At 39.6% G+C, this 26,808-nt stretch overlaps 1 protein-coding gene across 2 annotated transcripts in view; it reads left to right on the plus strand.

Moving 5' to 3' along the window:
- The window catches only part of UBR1 (ubiquitin protein ligase E3 component n-recognin 1), a 165,911-nt gene extending 157,078 nt beyond the window's left edge, over nt 1–8,833 (plus strand). For both annotated transcript variants that reach the window (XM_082619146.1, XM_082619147.1), the window contains 3 exons: nt 4,730–4,900; nt 6,717–6,818; nt 8,344–8,833. In XM_082619146.1, the coding sequence (XP_082475272.1) occupies nt 4,730–4,900; nt 6,717–6,818; nt 8,344–8,485 (415 nt within the window). In that variant the 3' untranslated portion in view covers nt 8,486–8,833. The remainder of the gene's footprint in view (nt 1–4,729; nt 4,901–6,716; nt 6,819–8,343) is intronic.
- Nucleotides 8,834–26,808: the final 17,975 nt, after the last annotated feature.

Consider the following 26,808-nt stretch of genomic DNA (forward strand, 5'->3'; position numbering starts at 1 on the left):
TGAATCTGTTTTGAATTAATTTTTGGAATAAGGTAGGAGGTACAACTTCGTTCTTTTTTTCATGTGGTTTCCAGTTGTCCCAGCACCATTTTTGGAGACTCTTTTTTCCCCCTCATTAAATAGTTTTGGCACCTACTTTGAAAATCAGTTGGTCACAGATGTTTGGGTTTATTTCTGGACTCTCAATTCTGTTCCATTGGTCTATAAGTCTATCCTTATGCTAGTACCACATTTTTAAATTACTGTACCTTTGTAGTAAGCTTTAAAATTGTAACATGAGAGCTTTCCAACTTTGTTTTTCTTTTTCAATATTGTTGAGACTATTTGGGGTCCTTTGCGATTACATGGGAATTTGAGAATTGGCTTTTTCATTTCTGCAAAAGAGGCAATTGGGATTTTAATAGAAATTGCATTAATCCATAGATTGCTTTGGAGAGTGTTGCCTTCTTAACAGTATTAAGTCTTCCAGTCCATGAACATGGATGCCTTCTATACTTAGGCTTGCTTGAATTTCATTCAGTGATGTTTTGTAGTTTTCAGTGTACAAGACTTTTCCCTCCTTGATTATATTTATTCGTAGGTATTTTATTCTTTTGAAAGCTATTGTAAATGAAATTGTTTTCTTAATTTCCTTTTTGGATTGTTCATTTCTGGTGTATGTATGTATGTATGTATGTATTTTTGGCTGCATTTTGTCTTCGTTGCAGCACACGGACTTTCTCTAGTTGCAGTGAGCAGGGGCTACTCTTTGTTGCGGTGCACGGGCTTCTCATTGAAGTGGCTTCTCTTGTTGCAGAGCACGGGCTCTAGGCGCACGGGCTTCAGTAGTTGTGGCTCGCAGGCTCTAGAGCGCAGGCTCAGTAGTTGTGGCCCACGGGCTTAGTTGCTCCGCGGCATGTGGGATCTTCCTGGACCAGGGCTCGAACCCCGTGTCCCCTGCATTGGCAGGCGGATTCTTAACCACTGTGCCACCAGGGAAGCCCTGTTGGTATATTTAAACACAACTGATTTTTGTCTGTTGATCTTGTACCCTGCAACTTTCCTGATTTCCATTAGGTTTTTGTTGTTGTTGTTAATGGTTTCTTTCAAAGAGCATATTTAGGAGAGTTAATTTTAAGTCTTTGTTTATTATGTCTCATGGCTGGGCTTCCTTAGGGATGATTTCTGTCAGTCTCTTTTTTGTTTCCTGTGAATGGGCCATACTTTTCTGTTTCTTTGTAAGCTTTGTTGAGAATGGGACATTTTGAGTATTGTAACGTAATAACTCTGAAAATCAGATTCTTACCACATCCCAGGAATTGCCATTGTTGCTTGATAAGGCTGTAGTTACCTGTTTGTTTTAGTGACTTTTCCAAACTATTTTTGCAAAGACTCTATTCGTTGTGTGTTCACTGAAGTCTCTGTTCCATTATCTCTGTGATCAGCCAGTAACTGACAGAGATTTCCTTAAATGCCTGGATGCAATAAGAAAAAAAAAAAAGAGAAGAAAAGATATAAAGACTATCTGCCTCTTTAAATCCCCTCTACTCCCATCACCGCCAAGGAAGCTGCTTCAGCCCACAGGAGCTGAAACAATGGTCAGTTTCTGTGCCAGGCCCTCAGTGAACTGCCAGGCAAAACTAAACATACAACCGTAATTTTTGAAGACAAGGTCCCTGTTGCCCACCTTGGCACCAGCATGCTGCACCAGGATTGTGGGCAGCCACCCCCATAGCTACCTGCTGTGGGGCTGGGGGATAAGGGATGGTAACCACTACACAGAATGCTGAAATGTACTAGCCTCATTTTTGTCAAGCACTCCTCTGGACACTGCAAGTGTTTGTCCTGACTCTGAGTTCCCAGAATAATTGCTTGAGACAGTTCTTGTCAGATCAGTAGTTGTTCTGGTAGAGGAACCGCACTGTTCTCAACTTCCCAAGCAAGTAGCTGTCTTAGAAATATCTTTTATACATGTGTCTTTAAACACTGTTTTACATGCATTACAGTGTGGTGACCACATTCATTCACTGAAATAACACTGAAGAACACTTTTTTTCCCTCAAACACAGTCTTATATGGAAGCCCATTATAACAGTAAAACAGGTAACATTGTGACTCAAAGTGCAAGCCTAGGTACTGGAAAGAGGAATATACCCCTTAGCCTTTTCTGGCACCATGTTCCTCCTACCTCAATCAGATTAAACACTACTCTAAAGCAGTGTTTCTCAAACTTCCTTTTATCTTCGTCTTCCCTTTCACTGATCACTTTCAAATCAAAAAAGCTGATAAAGACTAGTGAGAAGCAATAAAAACAAGTTACATTGTGCTCATTGCTAATACCATGTATGAATTACCTGTTAGTTACTTCTATAAGAGAACAACATGAGCTTAAACCCATGATGCTATATGATAAAATTATGTTCAATAACAGTAATTTTTGTTTTGCCTTCTATAATATGATGCAAGTTATTTGAATAGCATAAATTAATGAGCAGCACACCACCAGTGAAATGTCACTGAATGGAGAAATCATATTTGTATCTGCTTCAGCCATTGGTTTGTGAATATTTCATATTTGAATCACAATGCATCGTCTTGAAAATAATAAGCCAAAATTATTATTGATGCAGTTCTGTATCCTTGACAATCCAGTAGCATCACACATCACCCATAGCAAACCAGACTGATAATGATGACATGAAACTAGCAGTAACTAGTAATTAAAAGGCAAGAATCTCAGTAGCTTGAAAATCAAAGCTATTCAAGACTCCATTGATAACGTACTGGTGACAAGGCATTGTTTTCCCAAATTGCAGAAATTCCAAAGCTCAGTTAGGCGTTTTGTAATGTTCCTAAGCTTTGTGCAACAGCTAAACTTATTAGTAAACTTAATTAGAGCTCTCAGTAAACACAACTAACTCTCAAATTTAAGGATACCAATTAATAATTCCAGTTAACTGCCTTGATCTACAAGGTGACTTAGTCTTTAGTTATATGTTAAATAACTTGCTGTCATTTGAAGGACTCAAAAGGAGAGATTGCAGTTCAGGGTCATCTTAAGGGCTTGAAGAGCCCTTCTTTGGCCCACTCTGAGAATCACCAGCCTACAGAATGACTAAGGAAATTCTCTTATTTAGTTATAACCATTGCTTTGAGCCACAAAGCCAGGGGGTTTAACTGGCCCATCAGGGGCTTGGGCAGCCCATAGTTCAGCCTCTATTACCAGTTAGAATTGACCTCAATTTCAGCTCCCTTGCTGCTTGTCTCAGGCAGATTAAGGTCAGCCAACTAAAGAAGTGACTGAATCACTTTACCTCTCAGCCCTCCAAAACTTAGCTGGATGATTTCAGAGACTGCATCCAGCTCCAAATTCAGTGATTTTCCTAATATTAGGGCTGCATTGGTATCACAGACACCCTGTGAATAGATATTGTTGTCTAGTCATTCAAGGGTATCTTGGCTCTGAGAAGAGTGTTAATCATTAATCACAGTGACGATGCTCCTGAATGATATTAGTACTTATTGGTTTCAAGTAAAAATGATAATAAATCTTATGCTGTCTTCCAGTTTTATTGTTACTACTAGTTCCCATTAAGACTGAGTCATCTCTAGCGTAGGAGGGTGGCTGGTCAGTGACTGTATTTCAGGGGCATCACTCCCATTTTCCTCTATAGGATGGGACTCAGCCATCCTGTGCTAAAAGTTAAAGAAGATGTTGGCTTTATCCAAAAAGAGCAATGCCCGGGAAGTGAAAATAACCCCCTCATCTATAGGAGACAGGAATGGAATACCTATACAGGGAGTCCCTCTGCTCCTGTGTAGAGAATAGTGATTTTCTTATCTTGCCTAAGAAAGTGGGCATCAGAGAATAAACTGTTAATACCATATTAGAGATTCGTTTTGGTGCTCTTTATTCTGACCCAACTGTGGACATCAATGGATCTCTCCTGGGGTTGCATTTATTTTTTTCTGTCCAAATTGATGCTTGCTTTATGTCCATTATACAGCAGAGATAGGAGTATAAGAAGCTCTTTTACAAAGATAGCCATTATCACTTTAATTCAGAGAGTGATACCCCTCTTGGGGGCATTATAGCAAGGCTCTAGCATGCCCACCGTGTCAAATGGCCAGATCTCATAGTACTACTTGGTTCAAACAAGTAAACTTTGTCACTTTTTCTTTCCCAAGACTTGGCTGTGTTTTACAGGTGGAAAGGTGCATCAACTCAAAGACTGCAGTCTCCCCTTTCAACCTTAAAGATCTCAATACTTCAAAGAAGTGGGGGAAATGTGTTTAAACCCCTACTGAAAATTGTGGTTAAAACAACAGCAGTAATTGGTACACCTTCAAGGTCATTGCTCCAATAATGAGGACACAAGATTGACTAAACCAATCCAGAGGGGGAAGCTGACTGTAAATTGGTCATGTCAGATGAAGACTGGATTCTCTAAATGCATCTCAATCTCAAGGCATATTTAAGTGCCACACTTTGTGGGAATTCGCAGAACACTGCATATTTAAAAATAAATTTTCTTACTATGAATTAATCAGAAGACTTTTTGTTACCTTCTTAAGGAAAAGTATTAAAGAGGAATCATCTAATTAAATGTTTCCTTGTGTTTTAAGAGCTTTCTTTGCTGCAAAGCAGCCAGTGATGAAAACACTACTAATACATCTAAAACACTGCTAACTGATTATATCATGCTTTTATTATTTCTCCACCATATTGAATGTTTTCTTCCCTTTTGAGGTGCCCACGGTCTGCAGATGATGAGCGAAAGCACCCTGTCCTCTGTCTTTTCTGCGGAGCCATACTGTGTTCTCAGAACATTTGCTGCCAAGAAATTGTGAATGGGGAAGAGGTGGGAGCTTGCATTTTTCATGCCCTTCACTGTGGAGCTGGAGTCTGCATTTTCCTAAAGTAAGTAGGAAGCTTCATAATGAACTTAGGGAATCTGAATCCAGTCTGGAGGCCATTATGGCAGGACAGTATGTTGATAGGATATGATCTGTCAGAAGTTAGAGCATAGACCTGTTATTCACATGCAATTGCATTTGAAAAAATACTTAAGTACCTTCTCAAATGTAAATAATAGTTTAAAAAATATGAAGTAAGTAGTTTAAAAAATAAGGAGTTAAAAATTGCAATCTGTTCACATTTTCATTATTTGTGGAAAACCTTAAACAAATATGGTAGACTTGAAATGAAATTGAGTTATTTGTATTGAGGTGGATGGACCTATAGTCTGTCATACAGAGTGAAGTAAGTCAGAAAGAGAAGAACAAATACTGTACGCTAACACATATATATGAACCTAGGGGCAGGACAAGAATAAAGATGCAGACGTGGAGAATGGACTTGAGGACACAGGGAGGGGGAAGGGTAAGCTGGGACGAAGTGAGAGAGTAGCATTAACATATATACACTATGAAATGTAAAATAGATAGGTAGTGGTAAGCAGCCGCATAGCACAGGGAGATCAGCTCGGTGCTTTGTGACCACCTAGAGGGGTGGGATAGGGAGGGTGGGAGGGAGATGCAAGAGGGAGGGGATATGGGGATATATGTATACGTATAGCTGCTTCACTTTGTTATACAGCAGAAACTAACAACATTGTAAAGCAATTATACTCCAATAAAGATGGTAAAAAAAAAATGGAAATGTGAAATATGATAGGCTTTATATTGATTACTCTGGTATTGTGTAAAAATCAGGTATAGTGAAAGAGTTTAGAATCCTAAAACTTGTATTTTCAAAGGATATGTACATTGTTACTTTATGTTGTCCTTTGAATGTTTTAATTTGCTTCACTTCCTCTACCAGCCAACCATTGTTTTCCCTGGTGTCTTAGCAAATGACTGAGAGCAGATCAATAGTCTTTCATATTTATGAAAGAAAAATGCAAGTTTCCTGAGAGAAAAAATTCAAAGTGGATGCATGTGCTTTTTCTTTCCATTCTCCCCATGTAATCTAGTTTCTGTTTATATAAACCCAAACGTCTCACTCACTAGGAATATGTAATCACTGCTAATCAGCATCTGTTGGAACAAGGAGAATAAGTGTATGGAAGCAAAGCCCAAACACCTATTTTCTTCTAGGGTACCTACAGCAAGTAAACCCACTACCTATTCCAACTGTTTATTTTATAATTTCTCTCTAGAGTACTTATCTCTTATGTACACGAACATTATTTTTTATTTTTCCATTTCTCTGCTGTAAGAGTCCCAAGTATCTTCAGGGTTACAGTGGTTCTTTATAATGTGCACTGTTGGAGGCTGGCTCTAACCAGAAAAGGCTTGACACTTCCATAGATGACCTTCTTTCTGGCCCAGGGTTATCAGACTAGGAGATGTGGTTCTATTCTTCTGTTAAGCTCCCTCCCCCGCTCCAGGTCATAGGTCAGGAAATAGGACAGAAACAACCCCAGCCACCATCTTCCAGGGTACCTAGGGTTCACATAGGATAAGCTCCTTCCTCTCTTCAGTATATTTAGTCAGTATTACTGACTGATCCCATTTCCCTAAATCCATTGATCCTTTCCCATAGCTTCAACAAAAATAGCAATGTTCATTCTCTTTTATTTAGACAAAACACGATTTAGTCTGTTTGTCTATATTGTCTTTATACTGAATTCTTAACAGATACCATGTCTTTTCTCTAGATTAACTTTGACACAGTGCCTGTCATTTGCATACATGCACTTAGTAATATTTCTGTTGGTTGTTTTGTCCCTTAGAATCAGAGAATGTAGAGTAGTCCTGGTTGAAGGTAAAGCCAGAGGCTGTGCCTATCCAGCCCCTTATTTGGATGAATATGGAGAAACAGACCCTGGCCTGAAGTAAGTTTTTAAAATTTTACTCACATTATTGTACATGGATGGTGGCAGCTCTTTAAACACAAAAGCTAATACTGAGATATATTTTTAAATAGCTATAAATTGAAAATATTAAATATGATGCCATCCTAAATGTAACACATAATTTTCAACAAGTTTGTGCTTCTCCAAAATTTTTAGACACCCGCCATCCTAATGTTTGAATGCTCTATTATTTTTAATCAACCTTTCTTCAGAATTCTTAGAAGGTTTAATTGACGCTGATGTATAAAAGAAAGAAATCTGTAGTATCCAGCGAGGGAGTTTGGTTTAAAATGGATATTCATTGTTTCCATTGCAATACTTGAAACTTTTTATTAGCCAGCTATGTCAGCCTTCTTTGCTTCTAAACATTAGCAAAAATGCTTAGAATCCTGTAATTTTCTGTATCCTTCGCTGGTGTTAGGAACTGGAGTACCACTCATGGGTATGAGAAGAAGGAGGTAAGGCCACAATGGTCCCACAAGTACATATAGATAAAGATTAGATCCCCTTACCATAAGCTCTTTTTGTTTAAAAGTTTGTTCTTTTGAAATTTTGGGTTGGCCAAAAAGTTTGTTCGGGATTTTTGTAACATCTTATGGAAAAATCCGAACTTTTTCATCAACCCAATATATTATTCAGAATGAATCGGCTTATTAGATGAGGCTTGGAACCTCTTTGTTCATACGGAGATTTGTTTTTATTGTAACAGCTTTTGACCTGCATAGAGAAAGTCTTTGGATTCAGGAAGAAAAAGCTGGGTGAAAGTAGTTAATGATTGAGGATAAGAGGCCTGTGTTGTTCCAGAAAGGTACAAAGAAGCAGAATTTTTAAGTTAGTTAGGCAATATGAAAATACCCAACCAGCTGAGACATGTGAGTGCCCCAGGGATGAGAGTTTCACAGTTCTCCATCATTGGCAACAGCCAAACTTCAGTCATTTTGGATTAGCTGTTATACAGTGTTACACACTGTGCAACCTTAGAATTGGTGTGGAGTAATTTTATTTAAATACTTGCTAATCACCAGCAAGTTTGTTGTGTCATAAAGACAATAATAACTAAGTATTTCTGAGGAGCAGCGTATAATTTGAGGACTTAGTGTTAAACCTCAGACCTAACCTCTGCCGTCCAAAGATCAGAAATCAAAGCTGGATAAACTATAAGAGGCCAGAAAGCCATTAAAGACCTACTCAGGCTAACCACTCAAAAAAGAATAGAACTGCTTCAAGTTATAAACCTTTCTAGCCATTTAAATGGGGTCCCATAATGCCCATGGTATACTTGACCTATTTTTCTGAATAATCAAGGAGTAAGTTTCTTCTTCATTAGCTAAGTAACTTATCAAGTTCATAGTGATCAGTGGTGAAGGGAAAATATACCGTTTAAAACCTTGTCCAGGTGATTCCTCCCAGTTCCAAGAACATCTCAAAAGTTCAGACTAATTTAAACAATAAAGATGTAGTAGTTCTTTGATTCAAGCTTACATGTTTTTCTCTCCCCCTGAAGGAGGGGCAACCCCCTTCATTTATCTCGTGAGCGGTATCGGAAGCTCCAGTTGGCGTGGCAGCAGCATTGCATCATAGAAGAGATTGCTAGGAGCCAGGAAACTAATCAGATGTTATTTGGATTCAACTGGCAGTTACTGTGAGCTCCAACTCTGCCTGGGGGGAATCACGAATGAAGACAGCAATGAAGACTGATTCAAAATGATGGAGACCTTATTGAGGGCCGGGGAAGGGTTGGAGGGTCTTTTGCTCCGTGTCCAGATTCACATACATCAATAAAATATTCCTTAATGGAGTATTTCTTTCAATTAATGAACATATGCTTAAAGGAAAAAAAAAAGACATAGATTAATCTATTTTATGTTCCAGAACACTAAAGAAATGCTTCTTCACCCCAAGTGTCTGATTCTGCTAATAGTTCCAGAAAACGTATTTCCCTTCATAATCTGTCCCACTTCACTTCATCCACCTGATAAATGAAGTCACATCAAGCAGTTGTGGGCATTCTTTTTTTTTTTTTTTTTTTTTTTTAATGGTACGCGGGCCTCTCACTGTCGTGGCCTCTCCCGCTGTGGAGCACAGGCTCCAGACGCGCAGGCTCAGCGGCCATGGCGCACGGGCCCAGCCACTCCGTGGCATATGGGATCTTCCCGGACCGGGGCACGAACCTGTGTCCCCTGCATCGGCAGGCGGACTCTCAACCACTGCGCCACCAGAGAAGCCCCTTGTGGGCATTCTTATATGTTGGTTGGCTCTTCTACAATTTGTATTTGGTGTTCCCCCCCCCCAAATTTAATTTAGCTAATGGATCACTGGCAAGATTTAATAATCTGTGTTAGTCTTCCTTGCAGCTAAAGAGAAATTCAGAAACCATGCGGTGTACTTCAATTGAGAAAGTTTTCCAAAAAGTAGAAATTTTATAATTTCCCTCTTAAGGAAATGCCCCTAAAGTGCCACTTACTGTTTCAGCCAGAAATTAAACTATATTTCTATATGGACAAAGTTTCCATTTCTAAGGCAAATTTCTGCCAGTGTGGAAAAGGTTTTTTTTTCCTACTGTAGACCTCAAGAAGAGTTAGGATAATGTATTTATTATTTATCCCTGATGAAACAAAGCCTGCAGTCCTCACCTCTGATGGTGAGGATTAGCTTTGTTGTGTTTTGAAATTATACTTTCCATTTTCCAAAGGCAAGTTTCTAAAATGAGTTCAATTATCTCTTGATTGTGGCACCACTCTATTTGACTCAGAAACCTGATGCAGTTCTGATGTAAACTATCTATAGAATGAGGATAAGAAAATTCCCCCAATGAATGGATCATGGCAGCTGTAAATTAGAACAATCAGATTTAAGCCTGTACTGTAACATTCTGTGTGTTTGTAAGACAGATCCTTCATTTGTTATCTGTGTGCAAACTTTTCATAAACTCTGGGTATATGAATAGTATAACCAATGAAAAAAGCCATGTGGTCAGTAGTCTGTGTCCTGTTACAACATGCTGTGGTTGAGCCATCTTGTTTATAAATAACAGAGCTCTCCTGCATCTGTGCATAGACTTCTTGGTTTTTGGCTTTAACTTTTTATATCAAGAACTTATGATATAAAACAACAGGCAGAAGATAGATTGAAGTCTTATATTGTAGCTTCTGTTGTCTCTGGGGTAATGTTAGGAGTTTGAAAGATACATTCAAAGACTGTCTTATTTTGCCTTTGGTGACCGCGGTCATGTATGTGTATAAATGTTTTCCTACCTTCTTTTTGCTCAGCAAAAGAAAGCAAATAAAAATATATTTGCAAAGTGATTGATGATGCACATTTGGGGTTAGATTTTTTTGGTATTTTTATGTAAAGTAAATAAATTCTGGATTTTGCAATAAGGGATTGGCATGAACAGGCATCAGAATCACAATCATGATTTTCTACCTGAATAATTATTATTCAGAAGGTATCAGAAAATAGATACAACTCCAATAAACAGTTTCTAACTATTGATGGGTGAGGATTACAAATTTCAGTATTCAGTTTGTCAAATTTGCCAGTATGATTAAATGATTATAACATTTCTTTTTATTCCCTATGTAATTTTGTTGGATGGGTTGTCTGGGAAGTCTGAGCCAGCCTAGGCAACAGAAAATGCTGACTTCTGCCCTAATTGATTGGTCCCAGTTTAGCAAAGATAAATTGATTTTTTATTTCTAACCTTTTTCTATCCACTGCATAAATTCTAGGGTTAAGCTCTCAAGCTGCCAGAGGGACTGTCCTGTAATGGCCAGTCAGATCTTTACTGCCAAAGAACCCATTTCTTATTGAGTTCCATTTCCTGAGATTGATTCAGATCTCTGCACTGTAGATGAACATACATCTCTCAGTGCTGCCCCCAGCCCAAGGGATTTCTAATTATATTCAAATATCCTAGTTGTTTGCCTTCATCATTGGAAACAGTTTAATTAAGCATATGAAGTTTACTTAAAAATGAGCAAAAAGTCACTTTATTTTCTTTAGTGTAGTATGTGGAGGAACTGGTTCAACAGGATGGCTCCAAAACTGTGTTTTTTGAATGTTTGGTGAGGGGCTAGCAGGAATTTTAATGATACAGTGAAGTAAAACATATATCTGTATAAATAATTTATTATCGTGGTGTATGGGCTGAGTTCACCCTTTAGTGGTCATTTGTCATTTCATAACAACTATGCATTTTGGTTCACTGTGATGATGATCTATATTTAGTGACTGCCACATGTTTATACCACTGATTCAAATTCCATCCATGATGAAGTTATACAAATAATGCATATATTGATATCTTTTATTGCAAAATGTAAATTTAAAACTTGTATAATGTTCTGTGCTTTTTGAAATAAAATATATGTGTATATTTAAAAAGAAAAAAGGGGCTTCTCATGTTTGGGGATTTGGGTTTAAAGTATAAAAAAGTATACCTAGAAAGGAGCTATAGCTAAAAGTTATCTTTGTCAGCCCAGACAAATTCTTTAAAAGACATAGGTATTTAATGTAATGGTCTCCAAACTTTTTGACCATACAGTCTATCAGTAAATAATTTTTACGATGCATATTTTACATATATATGCATATGTTCAACTGTAAGAATTAAGATTAAAGATAGGAGGTGGGAATAAGACAAAATCAGATAATTTTACATTATCAAAATAATGTAAAATTATTACAACCAACAAAAGATGAGAGCAAAGGGATGAGTAGGTGGAAAGTTAAATAAGCTCACTGAGGGCTTCCCTGGTGGCGCAGTGGTTGGGAGTCCGCCTGCCGATGCAGGGTACGTGGGTTCGTGCCTCCGTCTAGGAGGATCCCACATGCCACGGAGCGGCTGGGCCCGTGAGCCATGGCTGCTGAGCCTGTGCGTCCGGAGCCTGTGCTCTGCAATGGGAGAGGCCACAACGGTGAGAGGCCCGCGTACCACAAAAAATAACCTAAAAAAACCAAACAAAAAAACCCCACTGATTACATCAATGGTATTATACAGAAGTAAAAAGATAGCACTTGAAGCTGAGAAATCAAGAAATAAAAACTACACAAAGTGACACTAGGATAAGACTAGCAGCTACATAGAAAGAAGGGGCAGTAAGAAGTTTCAAAATTGCTTACATATTAGGGAAGCAACAGAGAATTTAAAGAAAGAGTACTGAGAGTATTATATAAAATCAGTATAGAGTTTACAGCTAGAACTGCACACAATATCAAAGGGGGGAGAGGCAAAGAAAATAAACTACGTAGTGAAACAATATAACAAAATTCAGACCAATCAACAAATGTAGATGGGCTTAACTCACCTACTTTTTAAAAAATCAGCTGAGTTAACAAATAGATTCAGATGAAAATTAAAGAAATGAACCTAATTTAAAAATGGGGGCTTCCCTGGTGGTGCAGTGGTTAAGAATCTGCCTGCCAATTCAGGGGACACAGGTTCGAGCCCTGGTCCGGAAAGATCCCACATGCTGCGGAGCAACTAAGCCTGTGCACCACAGCTGCTGAGCCTACGTGCCACAACTACTGAAGCCCACGCACCTAGAGCCCGTGCTCCACAACAAGAGAAGCCATCGCAATGAGAGGCCCGCACACTGCAACGAGGAGTAACCCCCACTTGCCTCAACTAGAGAAATCAGGCACACAGCAATGAAGACCCAATGCAGTCAAAAATAAATAAATAAATAAATTTAAAATGGGCAAAAGATTTGAACAGATTTTTCTCCAAAGAAGATGTACAAATTGCCAGTAAGTACATGAAAAGTTGTGCATTAGTCATTAGGGAAACACAAATCAAAACCACAGTGAGATACCACTTCATACCCACAAGGATGGCTATTTTCAAAAAGACAGATAATGTGTTGATGAGGATGTGAAGAAACTGGAACCAAATACAGGCAGTCCTCACTTTGTACAGTAGTGAATTACTGCATATATGTCCATGCAAGCTGAAACCATACAGAGCAATCTTAGTATCAATGGGAAAGATACCATTGGGGATTCCCTGGTGGTGCAGTGGTTAAGAATCCGCCTACCAATGCAGGGGACATGGGTTTGAGCCCTGGTCCAGGAGGATCCCACATGTTGCGGAGCAACTAATCCCACGCGCCACAACTACTGAAACCCACGCGCATAGAACCCAGTGCTCCACAACAAGAGAAGCCACTGCAATGAGAAGCCCACGCACTGCGACGAAGAGTAGCCCCCACTCCCCGCAACTAGAGAAAGCCGGCATGCAGCAACGAAGACCCAACGCAGCGATAAATAAAATTAATAAAAAAGATACAATTGTTCCATGGCCTTTAAAAATTTTGCTCAAAACAAACTCCTACTGTCAATTATAAATGTATTGGGAAATGAAAATAGTAAAACATTTATGTAGTACAGTGTAATTTATAACATTAGAAACATTGAAAATTCAAGTTTTTTTTTTCCAAAAACATCTAGAAAATAACGTCGAGCATGTCTGCCTCTCTGTATAAGTTATACAGAGTGAGCATCTTTTCTGTGCCTTGGCAAATTGTCATATTTCTAAGTTTGGATCAGCTTCCAAAATTTTACCCTTTGTGTTCCAAAGTTGTGAAATACTTCCAAGAGTTCCTTTAGTGTGAAGACTTTTGATGGTGTCATTCCTTCTGGGACATTCATCTTAACCACTTTTTTTTTCCTTTTTTGAAATTTGCCTTCACTAGCTTCCTCTGACATGCATTATCTCAAATAGCAGTGGTGTCAACAATTCCACAGTTAACTACTACTCCTATAACTCCAGTATAACTTGTATAACATCTAGATTTTACCCAAATTTCACTTCCAGCATTATCACTTTAATTCCTTTGCTGCATTAAAAAAATTTTTTTAATTTACTTATTTTTTATTTACTTATATATATATATTTTGGCTGTGTTGAGTCTTCGTTGCTGCGCACAGCCTTCCTCAAATTGTGGCGAGCGGGAGCTGCTCTTCATGGTGGTGCACGGGCTTCTCATTGCGGTGCCTTCTCGTTGTGGAGCACAGGCTCTAGGCACTCGGGCTTCAGTAGTTGTGGCACACAGGCTCAGTAGTTGTGGCACACGGGCTTAGTTGCTCCACAACACGTGGGATCTTCCCGGACCAGGGCTCGAACCCATGGCCCCTGAGTTGGCAGGCGGATTCTTAACCACTGTGCCACCAGGGAAGCCCTTTGCTGCATTTTTATCTTTGTTGGCCATTCCCTCTTCTGATTATCCATTTTTGTAAAATGTCACATGGGTTTATCACTGGGAGACAAGGAGACAGCATGACTTCACGCTTCACTTTCCGTCCCGAACTGAGCAACAGATGTGCAATGTCCAATCACCAACAGATTCTGGGGAATTCTCTGGCAGTCCAGTGGTTAGGACTGTGTGTTTTCACTGCCAAAGACCCTGGTTCGATCCCTGGTCAAGGAACTAAGATCCCACAAGCCACTTGGCATGGCCAAAAGAAACAAAAACAAAAAAACCCCAAACCAACAGACTCTGAAAGAAGTTACATAATTGGTCACTGATCATGACACACATCTGTTATTTAGTGATTTGTGGACCGAAGAGCTAGCCACATAGTTTGCACTTTATGAAATTACTCACAGTTAATATACCATCATAAGTGAAATTTGAACCGTGTTGTTGAGGACTAACGTTAATTAATTAAAACATGGTAACTGAAAATCGTGCATGTAGGAACTGTGCAAGCTGAGGACGTCATTTACTAAAGCAGCAACTTTCTAAAGCAAAACTACAGACTATAAAAGGATGAATAGACACATTAATAGGGGAGACTTTAACAAACATCTCCCAAACCTAGATAGATAAAGTGGACAAAAAAAATTAAGAATATAGTAGACCTAAACAACATAATCAGTGTGTTAGTTGGGTCCTGCAGTACGCAGATACTGAGAGATTTGGGAGCACAAAAGGTTTAAGTTGCTGCACTAAGCCATTCAGTCACAACTGGGCAAGGGAGTACCAAGAACTGTCCAAGTAGATCATCTAAATTCCACGCATGTTCCTCCCTTCTCTCTTAATCCAAGAGCAACCCTACCTTCTGTTCATCCACATCAATTGCCCCTGCCAACATGGTGACTCCTTTACTTGCTTGCTAGTTGCATGCAGCCCAAAAGGCCACAGCAATAGTTTGTAGTCTAGAAGGACACTTGCTGAATCCCCTGGCAAGAGTGGACCACTTTTAGGGACCAAGATGTCTAACCATGAAGAGCCCAGAGTTGCAGGGACAGAAAGCACAGAGTTCTCCAGGGAGTCATCAGAAATGACGTGGATTGGAGCCACTGCTTGGATCCTGAACCCCAGGTATTCTTCCTACTGCAAACACAGCAACATATAAAGGTTTCTGATTCAGTGCATTCAGTCTGTTTTGTAAATAAGTTCATTTGTATCATTTTTAGTATCATTAATTTTAATATTTTTTTCTTTAGATGCATTTGACATTTACTGTGTAGATAATACATGTATCAATGTTTTTTCTTTTCATTTCCAGTATTTATACCTTATTTCCTCTCTGACTAAAGGGACTGGAGTATATGTGGGGACTTAGTAGCAAGAGTGGAAAGTGATCATAGAGAGCTTTCTAAGTGGGGCCCTCCCTGGTAGCTCAGTGGTTAAGAATCTGCCTGCCAATGCAGGGGACATGGGTTTGAGCCCTGGTCTGGGAAGATCCCACATGCTGCGAAGACCCAACACAGCCAAAAAAAAAAAATTTTTTTTTAATGTCTGAAACATTTATATTAACATATTTCCATACAAATAACCCAAAGAAAGTTTGGTATTAGTTGTTTTTTTTTGGTTTTTTTGTTTTTTAGTACTGCAGGTTCTTATTAGTCATCAATTTTATACACATCAGTGTATACATGTCGATCCCAATCGCCCAATGCAGCACACCACTATCCCCACCCCACTGCGGTTTTCCCCCCTTGCTGTCCATATGTTTGTTCTCTATATCTGTGTCTCAAATTCTGCCTGCAAACCAGTTCATCTGTACCATTTTGCTAGGTTCCACATACATGCATTAATATACGATATTTGTTTTTCTCTTTCTGACTTACTTCACTGTGTGTGACAGTCTCTAGATCCATCCACATCTCAACAAATGACTCAATTTCATTCCTTTTTATGCCTGAGTAATATTCCATTGTATATATGTGCCACATCTTCTTTATCCATTCGTCTGTCGATGGGCATTTAGGTTGCTTCCATGACCTGGCTATTGTAAATAGCGCTGCAATGAACATTCGGGTGCATGTGTCTTTTTGAATTACAGTTTTCTCTGGGTATATGCCCAGTAGTGGAATTGCTGGATCATATGGTAATTCTATTTTTAGTTTTTTAAGGAACCTCCATACTGTTCTCCATAGTGGCTGTATCAGTTTACATTCCCACCATCAGTGCAAGAGGGTTCCCTTTCCTCCACACCCTCTCCAGCATTTGTTGTTTGCAGATTTTCTGATGATAACCATTCTAACTGGTGTGAGGTGATACCTCATTGTAGTTTTGATTTGCATTTCTCTAATAATTAGCGATGTTGAGCAGCTTTTCATGTGCTTCTTGGCCATCTGTATGTCTTCTTTGGAGAAATGTCTATTTAGGTCTTCTGCCCATTTTTGGATTGGGTTGTTTGTTTCTTTAATATTGAGCTGCATAAGCTGTTTATATATTTTGGAGATTAATCCTTTGTCTGTTGATTCGTTTGCAAATATTTTCTCCCATTCTGAGGGTTGTCTTTTGGTCTTGTTTATGGTGTCCTTTGCTGTGCAAAAGCTTTGAAGCTTCATTAGGTCCATTTGTTTATTTTTGTTTTTACTTCCATTACTCTAGGAGGTGGATCAAAAAAGATCTTGCTGTGATTTATGTCAAAGAGTGTTCTTCCTATGCTTTCCCCTAAGAGTTTTATTGTGTCCGGTATTATATTTAGGTCTCGAATCCATTTTGTGTTTATTTTTGTTTATGGTGTTACAGAGTGTTCTAATTTCATTCTTTTCCATGTAGCTGTCCAGTTTTCCCAGCACCACTTATTGAAGAGACTGTCTTTTCTCCATTTTATATCTTTGCCTCCTTTGTCATAGTTTAGTTGACCATAGGTGCGTGGGTTTATCTCTGGGCTTTCTATCTTGTTCCACTGATCTATGTTTCTGTTTTTGTGCCAGTACCATATTGTCTTAATTACTGTAGCTTTATAGTATAGTCTGAAGTCAGGGGGTCTGATTCCTCCAGCTCTGTTTTTTTCCCTCAAGACTGCTTTGGCTATTCGTGGTCTTTTGTGTCTCCATACAAATTTTAAGGTTTTTTGTTCTAGTTCTGTAAAAAATGCCATTGGTAATTTGATAGGGATTGCATGAATCTGTAGATTGCTTTGAGTAGTATAGTCATTTTCACAATATTGATTCTTCCAGTAGAAGAACATGGTATATCTCTCCAACTGTTGGTATCATCTTTAATTTCTTTCATCAGTGTCTTATAGTTTTCTGCATACAGGTCTATTGTCTCCCTAGGTAGGTTTATTCCCAGGTATTTTATTCTTTTTGTTGCAGTGGTAAATGGGAGTGTTTCCTTAAGTTCCCTTTCAGATTTTTCATCATTAGTATATAGGAATGCAAGAGATTTCTGTGCATTAATTTTGTATCCTGCAACTTTACCAAATTCATTAATTAGCTCTGGTCGTTTTCTGGTGGCATCTTTAGGATTCTCTATGTATAGTATCATGTCATCTGCAAACAGTGACAGTTTTACTTCTTCTTTTCCAATTTGGATTCCTTTTATTTCTTTTTCTTCTCTGATTGCCGTGGATAGGACTTCCAAAACTATGTTGAGTAATAGTGGTGAGAGTGGACATCCTTGTCTCATTCCTGATCTTAGAGGAAATGCTTTCAGTTTTTCACCATTGAGAATGATGTTTGCTGTGGGTTTGTCATATATGGCCTTTATTATGTTGAGGTAGGTTCCCTTTATGCCCACTTTCTGGAGAGTTGTTATCATAAATGGGTGTTGAATTTTGTCACAAGCTTTTTCTGCATCTATTGAGATGATCATATGGTTTTTCTCATTCAATTTGTTAATGTGGTGTATCAAATTGATTGATTTGCATATATTGAAGAATCCTTGCATCCCTGGGATAATTCCTACTTGATCATGGTGTATGATGTTTTTAAAGTGTTGCTGCATTCTGTTTGCTAGTATTTTGTTGAGGATTTTTGCATCTATATTCATCAGTGATATTGGTCTGTAATTTTCTTTTTGTGTAGTATCTTTGTCCTGTTTTGGTATCAGGGTAATGGTCGCCTCATAGAATGAGTTTGGGAGTGTTCCTTCCTCTGCAATTTTTTGGAAGAGTTTGAGAAGGATGAGTGTTAGCTTTTCTCTAAATATTTGACAGAATTCGCCTGTGAAGCCATCTGGTACTGGGCTTATGTTAGTTGGAAGATTTTTTTTTTTTTTTTTTTTTTTTTTTGCGGTATGTGGGCCTCTCACTGTTGTGGCCTCTCCCGTTGCGGAGCACAAGCTCTGGACGCGCAGGCTCAATGGCCATGGCTCACGGGCCCAGCCACTCCGCGGCATGTGGGATCTTCCCAGACCAGGGCACTAACCCGTGTCCCCTGCATCGGCAGGCAGACTCTCAATCACTGCACCACCAGGGAAGCCCTGTTGGAAGATTTTTAATCACAGTTTCAATTTCATTACTTGTGATTGGTCTGTTCATATTTTCTATTTCTTCCTGGTTCAGTCTTGGAAGGTTATACCTTTCTATGAATTTGTCCATTTCTTCCAGGTTGTCCATTTTATTGGCAATGAGGTGCTTATAGTAGTCTCTTAGGATGCTTTGTATTTCTGCCGTGTCTGTTGTAACTCCTCCTTTTTCATTTCTAATTTTATTGATTTGAGTCCTCTCCCTCTTTTTCTCCATGAGTCTGGCTAATGGTTTATCAATTTTGTTTATCTTCCCAAAGAACCAGCTTTTAGTTTTATTGATCTTTGTTTGCTATTGTTTTCTTTGTTTCTATTTCATTTATTTCTGCTTTGATCTTTATGATTTCTTTCCTTCTGCTAACTTTGGGTTTTGTTTATTCTTCTTTCTCTAGTTCCTTTAGGTGTAAGGTTAGATTGTTTATTTGAGATTTTTCTTGTTTCTTGAGGTAGGCTTGCATAGCTATAAACTTCCCTCTTAGAACTGCTTTTGCTGCATCCCATAGGTTTTGGATCATCATGTTTTCATTGTCATTTGGCTCTAGGTATTTTTTGATTTCCTCTTTGATTTCTTCAGTGATCTCTTGGTTATTTAGTAATGTAGTGTTTAGCCTCCACGAGTTTGTGTTTGTTGCATTTTTCCCCTGTAATTGATTTCTAATCTCATAGCATTGTACTCAGAAAAGATGATTGATATGATTTCAATTTTCTTAAATTTACTGAGGCTTGGTTTGTGACCCAAGATGTGATCTGTCCTGGAGAATGTTCCATGTGCACTTGAGAAGAAAGTGTAATCTGCTGTTTTTGGATGGAATGTCCTATAAATATCAATTAAATCTATCTGGTCCATTGTGACTTTTAAAGCTTCTGTTTCCTTATTTATTTTCATTTTGGATGATCTGTCCATTGGTGTGAGGTGTTAAAGTCCCCCACTATTATTGTGTTACTGTCAATTTCCTCTTTTAGAGCTGTTAGCAGTTGCCTTATGTATTGAGGTGCTCCTATGTTGGGTGCATATATATTTATAATTGTTATATCATCTTCTTGGATTGATCCCTTGATCATTATGTAGTGTCCTTCGTTGTCTCTTGTAACATTCTTTATTTTAAAGTCTATTTTATCTGATATGAGGATTGCTACTCCAGCTTTCTTTTGATTTCCATTTGCGTGGAATACCTTTTTCCACCCCCTTAGTTTCAGTCTGTATGTGTCCCTAGGTCTGAAGTGGGTCTCTTGTAGACAGCATATATATGGGTCTTATTTTTGTATCCATTCAGCAAGCCTGTGTCTTTTGGTTGGAGCATTTAATCCATTCATGTTTAAGGTAGTTATCGATATGTATGTTCCTATGGCTATTTTCTTAATTGTTTTGGGTATGTTTTTGTAGGTCTTTTTCTTCTCTTGTGTTTCCCACTTAGAGAAGTTCCTTTAGCATTTGTTGTAGAGCTGGTTTGGTGGTGCTGACTTCTCTTAGCTTTTGCTTGTCTGTAAAGCTTTTGATTTCTCCATCGAATGTGAATGAGATCCTTGCTGGGTAGAGTAATCTTGGTTGTAGGTTCTTCCCTTTCATCACTTTAAGTATATCATGCCACTCCCTTCTGGCCTGTAGAGTTTCTGCTGATAAATCAGCTGTTAACCTTATAGGAGTTCCCTTGTATGTTATTTGTCATTTTTCTCTTGCTGCTTTCAATAATTTTTCTTTGTCTTTTAATTTTTGCCAATTTGATTACTATGTGTTTCAGCGTGTTTCTCCTGGGGTTTATCCTGTATGGAACTCTGTGCACTTCCTGGACTTGGGTGGCTCTTTCCTTTCCCATGTTAGGGAAGTTTTCAACTATTATCTCTTCAAATGTTTTCTCTGGTCCTTTCTCTCTCTCTTCTCCTTCTGGGACCCCTATAATGCGAATATTGTTGTGTTTAATGTTGTCCCAGAGGTCTCTTAGGCTGTCTTCATTTCTTTTCTTTTTTTTTTTGCGGTACGCGGGCCTCTCACTTTTGTGGCCTCTCCCGTTGCAGAGCACAGGCTCCAGACGTGCAGGCTCTGGACGCGCAGGCTCAGCGGCCATGGCTCATGGGTCCAGGCGCTCCGCAGCATGTGGGATCTTCACAGACCGTGGCACGAACCTGTGTCCCCTGCATTGGCAGGCAGATTCTCAACCACTGCGCCACCAGGGAAGCCCCATGTCTTCATTTCTTTTCATTCTTTTTTCTTTATTCTGTTCTGCAGCAGTGAATTCCACCATTCTGTGTTCCAGGTCCCTTATCCGTTCTTCTGCCTCAGTTATTCTGCTATTGTTTTCTTCTAGTGTAGTTTTCATTTCAGTTATTGTATTGTTCATCTCTGTTTGTTTGTTCTTTATTTCTTCCAGGTCTTTGTTAAACATTTCTTGCATCTTCTGGATCTTTGCCTCCATTCTTTTTCCGAGGTCCTAGATCATCTTCACTATCATTATTCTGAATTCTTTTTCTGGAAGGTTGCCTATCTCCACTTCACTTAGTTGTTTTTCTGGAGTTTTATCTTCTTCCTTCATCTGGTACATAGCCCTCTGCCTTTTCATCTTGTCTACCTTTCTGTGAATGTGTTTTATTTTTCCACAGGCTGCAGGATTGTAGTTCTTCTTGCTTCTGCTGTCTGCCCTCTGATTTCTAAAAATTATAAAAACACCTACCCACTGGATATTCTGCTTTGATTAATAAGACAAAATAGAGGGAAGAGACCATTCTAAGTTTTATTTCAGTACAACTGGCAGTGGAATACTATGATCTCTAGGGTGCACTATTAGCATTACCAGGCAGTTATTCTACCTTAAACCACAGAAAGACATCCAGCTTTTGGAGCAGCTGATCGCTGAACCAGATTGAAAGTCACTGAACTTTTTCCAGACTGTCAGAGACACACATCAGGAATCACAACATCACCTCACCACTTTCTCATTTGAAAGCTGTGAATATCCAACGATGCTTTGTTAATTGATGACCTTGCAACAAAGAGGAAAGCTAATAGACTGAGCAAATATGTAGAGAATTTACTGTTCTAGTAGGATAAAACTTGTAAAAAGTTAACTGTTGGGACTTCCTTCTGGTGCAGTGGTTAGGAATCTGCCTGCGAATGCAGGGGACACGGGTTCTAGCCCTGGTCCAGGAAGATCCCACATGCCGCAGAGCAACTAAGCCCGTGCGCCACAACTACTGAGCCTGCACTCTTGATCTTGCGAGCCACAACTACTGAGCCCTTGTGCCACAGCTACTGAAGCCTGCAAGACTAGAGCCCATGCTCCGCAACAGAAGAAGCCACCTCAATGAGAAGCCCACGCACTGCAACGAAGTGTAGACCCTGCTCAGTGCAACTAGAGAAAGCCTGCACGCAGCAACAAAGACCCAATGCCGCCAAAATTAAATAAATAAACAAATTTTTAAAAAGTTAACTGTTGGGGCCTCCCTGGTGGCGCAGTGGTTGAGAGTCCGCCTGCCGATGCAGGGGATACGGGTTCGTACCCCGGTCTGGGAGGATCCCATATGCCGCGGAGCGGCTGGGCCCATGAGCCATGGCCGCTGAGCCTGCGCATCCGGAGCCTGTGCTCCACAACGGGAGAGGCCACAACAGTGAGAGGCCCGCGTACAGCAAAAAAAAAAAAAAAAAAAAAAAAAAAAAAAAGTTAACTGTTAATATTTAATGGTATAGTTTTGTTGTATTTCATAAAAGTTAGGCATAAATAGGAAGTAGGTCAAGAAATAACTATAATTAGAATTACTTTTTAAATACAAATTTAGTGTCTTTTCTAACTTTACTAGTTTTAATCAGTGTCAATCTTCCCTAACATTTTGGTCTATTTTAATAATCACCAAACACCAAACATCAACAGGTTAAAAGACAATAGGCTCATATATCCAAAATTGAGATTACCTTGCCCATCTACCCCCCACCTCCTGCCAGTTTTCTCTTATTGATTCCTTTTTTTTTTTTTTTTTTTTTTCTTTTTGCGGTATGCGGGCCTCTCACTGTTGTGGCCTCTCCCGTTGCGGAGCACAGGCTCCGGATGCGCAGGCCCAGCGGCCATGGCTCACGGGCCCAGCCGCTCCGCGGCATATGGGATCCTCCCAGACCGGGGCACGAACCCGTATCCCCTGCATTGGCAGGCGGACTCTCAACCACTGCGCCACCAGGGAGGCCCTTGATTCCTTTTTATTGGAAATTTCTTTAATTAGAAATAAAGTCTTTCACAGCAAAATAAAGGATGAAGTTTTCAAAAATACAAGCACTTGAGGTAGTTAATGTATTTGGTGTGAATGCATTTCTATCAAAATCAGAGTGCATCTGACACTAGCTTAAAGAGGTCAAGCTCTAAGAGGACCCCCCAAAATTTGGCCTGCAGCCTATAGATTACTGACCCCTGTTCTAGAGCATCTATATAGCTTACCTTTAGCAGTTATTGCAGTGCATTGCAATGGGATTTGCATGTTCGCTAATCCACTATGAAACTCTTAAGGATAGAGACTGAGTTTATTCATATTTGTTCTCCCAGTGCCTAGCAGAGTGGTTGGCATTAATTAGCTCTAAAATATTTTGTTTAGTGGATTAAGTAACATTCAAATAGAAACTGGTTAGACTGACCAAAAATTTAAAAAACAGGACTGTTTGCTGGTTTGTGGAAACACTTGAGCGCCAGTCCACTCTGAGCTTCCTGTTTCAAAAGACTGTGCAGAGTTTTTAGAAACAGCTTTATTGAGATATGCAGTCAGTGCTCTGGGCCTCTGTATCCTTGGTTATTGCATCCATGGATTCAACTAACCACAGACTGAAAATATTTGCAAATTCCAGAAAGTCCCCAAAGCAAAACTTGAAATTTCTGCGTGCCAGGCAACTATTCACATAGCATTTAAATTCTACTAGGTATAAGTAATGTAGAGACGATTTAAAGTATATGGAAAGGTGGTTTTTGGGGACCCTAGCCTGCCATCTTCCCAGTCTGCTGGCTTTCTGAATAAAGTCGTATTCCTTGCCTCAAAAAAAAAAAAAGTCTATGGGAGGGTGTGCATAGGTTATATGCACACACACACAAAAAAGCATATGGGAGGGTTTGCATAGGTTATATGCAAATACTATGCTGTTTGATTTTTTCTTCCAGTTTTATTGAAATATATTGACATACAGCACTGTATAAGTTTAAGGTGTGCAGCATAATGATCTGACTTACATACATCATGAAATGATTATCACAATAAGTTTAATGAACATCCATCATCTCATATAGATACAAAATTTAAGAAATAGAAAAATTTTTTTCCTTGTGATGAGAACTCTTAAGGTTTACTCTCTTAACAACTTTCATACATAAGGCACAGCAGTGTTAATTAGGGAATTCCTTGTCAGTCCAGTGGTTAGGGCTCTGCACTTCCACTGCAGGGGGCATGGGTTCAATCCCTTGTCCGGGAACTAAGATCACCCAAACGGAGTGGTGCGGCCAAAAGAAAAAAAAAAAGACCTAAAAGACAAGAAACCAAAAACAAAACAAAACAAGCAGTGTTAATTTATCATGTTGTACATTATATCCCTAGTACTTATTTTTCGTATAACTGAAAGTTTGTACCTTTTGACTGCCTTCATTTTCCCTTCCCCCTACACCTTGCCTCTGGCAACCACAAATCTGATCTCTTTTTCTTTGAGTTTGTTTGTTTGCTTGTTTTTGAAGTATAATTGATCTACAACACTATGTTAGTTCCTACTATGTCATTTTATATAAGGGACTTGAGCATCCTCGGGTTTTGGTATCTGCAGGGGGGAACTTCAGGAGGGGTGGGGGTCTGGAACCCATCCTCCAGAGATACCAAGAGATGACTGTAATTCTCATGCCATACAATCCACCCATTTAAGTGTACAATTCTGAGATTTTTAAAAATTGAGATATAATTCACGTATTATATTAGTTTCAGGTATGCGACATGAGATTTGTTTTTAAAGAGGGAGAGGGAAAGCAAAAGGGAAGGGAGGTCTCTTTTCCTTGAGTTGCACGCTGGTTCATACTGTGGTATTGTAAAAATGATGTAAATAACTCATCTAGATTATTTCCTGTTTGGATTTAGGGGAAGAATAGAAAGTAGTAAATCAATGGGTATCTAAATATGGATAGACGCCACAAATGGAGGAAAAGGGAAAGAAGAAAGGGATTCTCCAGTACGTTATTTATTTTGGGCAGGAGAAAAGAAGCTGTGTTGAAAGAGGCATTATGTTCTGTGGGGAACTCAGTATAAATCTGAACTTTGCTCATTATCCTTGAATATGCTCTAAGGCTGATCCTAGAATCAGAGTCTCATTGTTTCAGGCTCAGTTATCCAGAGCACACATCTCTAGACTTGAATCATTCCTCTCTCCCATATTTTTGCAAATCTTACTGTATTAGTTCTCAATTGCTGCATGACAAGTTTCCCTGAAAACTTAGTGCTTAAAACAACAGTAAACATTTATTATATCACATAGTGTCTGTGGGTCTGGATTTTGGGTGTGGCTTAGTTGGGTGGTTCTGGCTTGAGGTATTTCACAGAGTGGCAGTCAAAATGCTAGCTAGGCCTGCCGTCATCTGAAGGCTTGGCTGGGGCTGGAGGATCTATTTCCAAGAACAGTTCATTAAGATGGCTGGCAAATTGGTGCTGATTATTGGTGTAATGCCTCAGTTTTTTGCCAGATAGCCACTCCAAGAGGTTGCTTGAGTGTCCTCGTATTACGGCACTGGCTTTCCTCTAAGTGAGTGACCCAAGAGAGCATAAAGTGGAAGCTGCAAAGTATTTTATAACCTAGACTTGGAATTTACACACCACAATTTCTGAAAAAGCCTATTGGTTACACGAGGCAGCCCAATTCAGTATGGGAGGGACTAGACTATACAAGGGTGAAGATACCAGGAGGCAGGGATCATGGGGTGCCTAGAGGATGACTACCAAATTTATTTATTTTTTAATATATATATTTGAGATACATATATCTCAAAAGGAGATTCCTAAATTCTGGTACCAGCTCTTGAATATTACCTTGCCATTTATCCTAACTGAACAAGTATCTCTTGGGACAGGCCAATAATTATTTATTTATTTTTTAATTAATCAATTTATTTTTGGCTGCGTTGGGTCTTCGTTGCCGCACACAGACTTTCTCTAGTTGCGGCAAGCAGGGCAACTCTTTGTTGTGGTGTGTGTGCTTCTCATTGTGGTGGCTTCTCTTGTTGGGAGCAGGGGCTCTAGGCACACAGGCTCAGTAGTTGTGGCTCGCGGGCTCTAGAGTGTAGGCTCAGTAGTTGTGGCGCACGGGCTTAGTTGCTCCATGGCATGTGGGATCTTCCCGGACCAGGGCTCGAACCTGTGTCCCCTGCATTGGCAGGCAGATTCTTAACCACTGCGCCACCAGGGAAGTCCCCAGACCAATAATTCTTTTTTTTTTTTTTTTTTTAGAGAGGAAGCCAGTGGGGCCAGAGGATTCGGTGTGGTTCTTTTATTTATTTATTTATTTATTTATTTATGTGTTTGTTTATTTTATTTTTGGCTGAGTTGGGTCTTCATTGCTGCACGTGGGCTTTCTCTGATTGCAGTGCTTGGGCTTCTCACTGCGGTGGCTTCTCTTGTTGCAGAGCACGGGCTCTAGGCTTGCGGGCTTCAGTAGCTGCAGCACGCAGGCTCAGTAGCTGTGGCTCGTGGGCTATAGAGCACAGGCTCAGTAGTTGTGGCGCACGGGCTTAGTTGCTCCGCGGCACGTGGGATCTTCCCAGACCAGGGATCGAACCCATGTCCCCTGCATTGGCAGGCGGATTCTATATATTTTTTTAATGGTGTGTTAGTTTCTGCTTTATAACAAAGTTAATCAGTTATACATATACATATGTTCCCATATCTCTTCCCTCTTCCGTCTCCCTCCCTCCCACCCTCCTTATCCCACCCTTCTAGGTGGTGACAAACCACCGAGCTGATCTCCCTGTGCTATGTGGCTGCTGCCCACTAGCTACCTATTTTACGTTTGGTAGTGTACATATGTCCATGCCACTCTCTCACTTTGTCACAGCTTACCCTCAGTAGTTGTGGCACACGGCCTTAGTTGCTCCGTGGCATGTGGGATCTTCCCGGACCAGGGACTGAACCCATGTCCCCTGCATTGGCAGGCGGATTCTTAACCACTGTGCCACCAGTGAAGTCCCGGGACCAATAGTTCTTAAATGGAAAAGACCAGAGAAGAAAAGGGGGCCTGGGAAACTGTTTTCCTTGGGCACATATCCTAG

The sequence above is a fragment of the Mesoplodon mirus genome, assembly GCF_964341445.2.
Source record: "Mesoplodon mirus genome assembly, chromosome: 4".
Lineage (NCBI taxonomy): Eukaryota > Metazoa > Chordata > Mammalia > Artiodactyla > Ziphiidae > Mesoplodon > Mesoplodon mirus.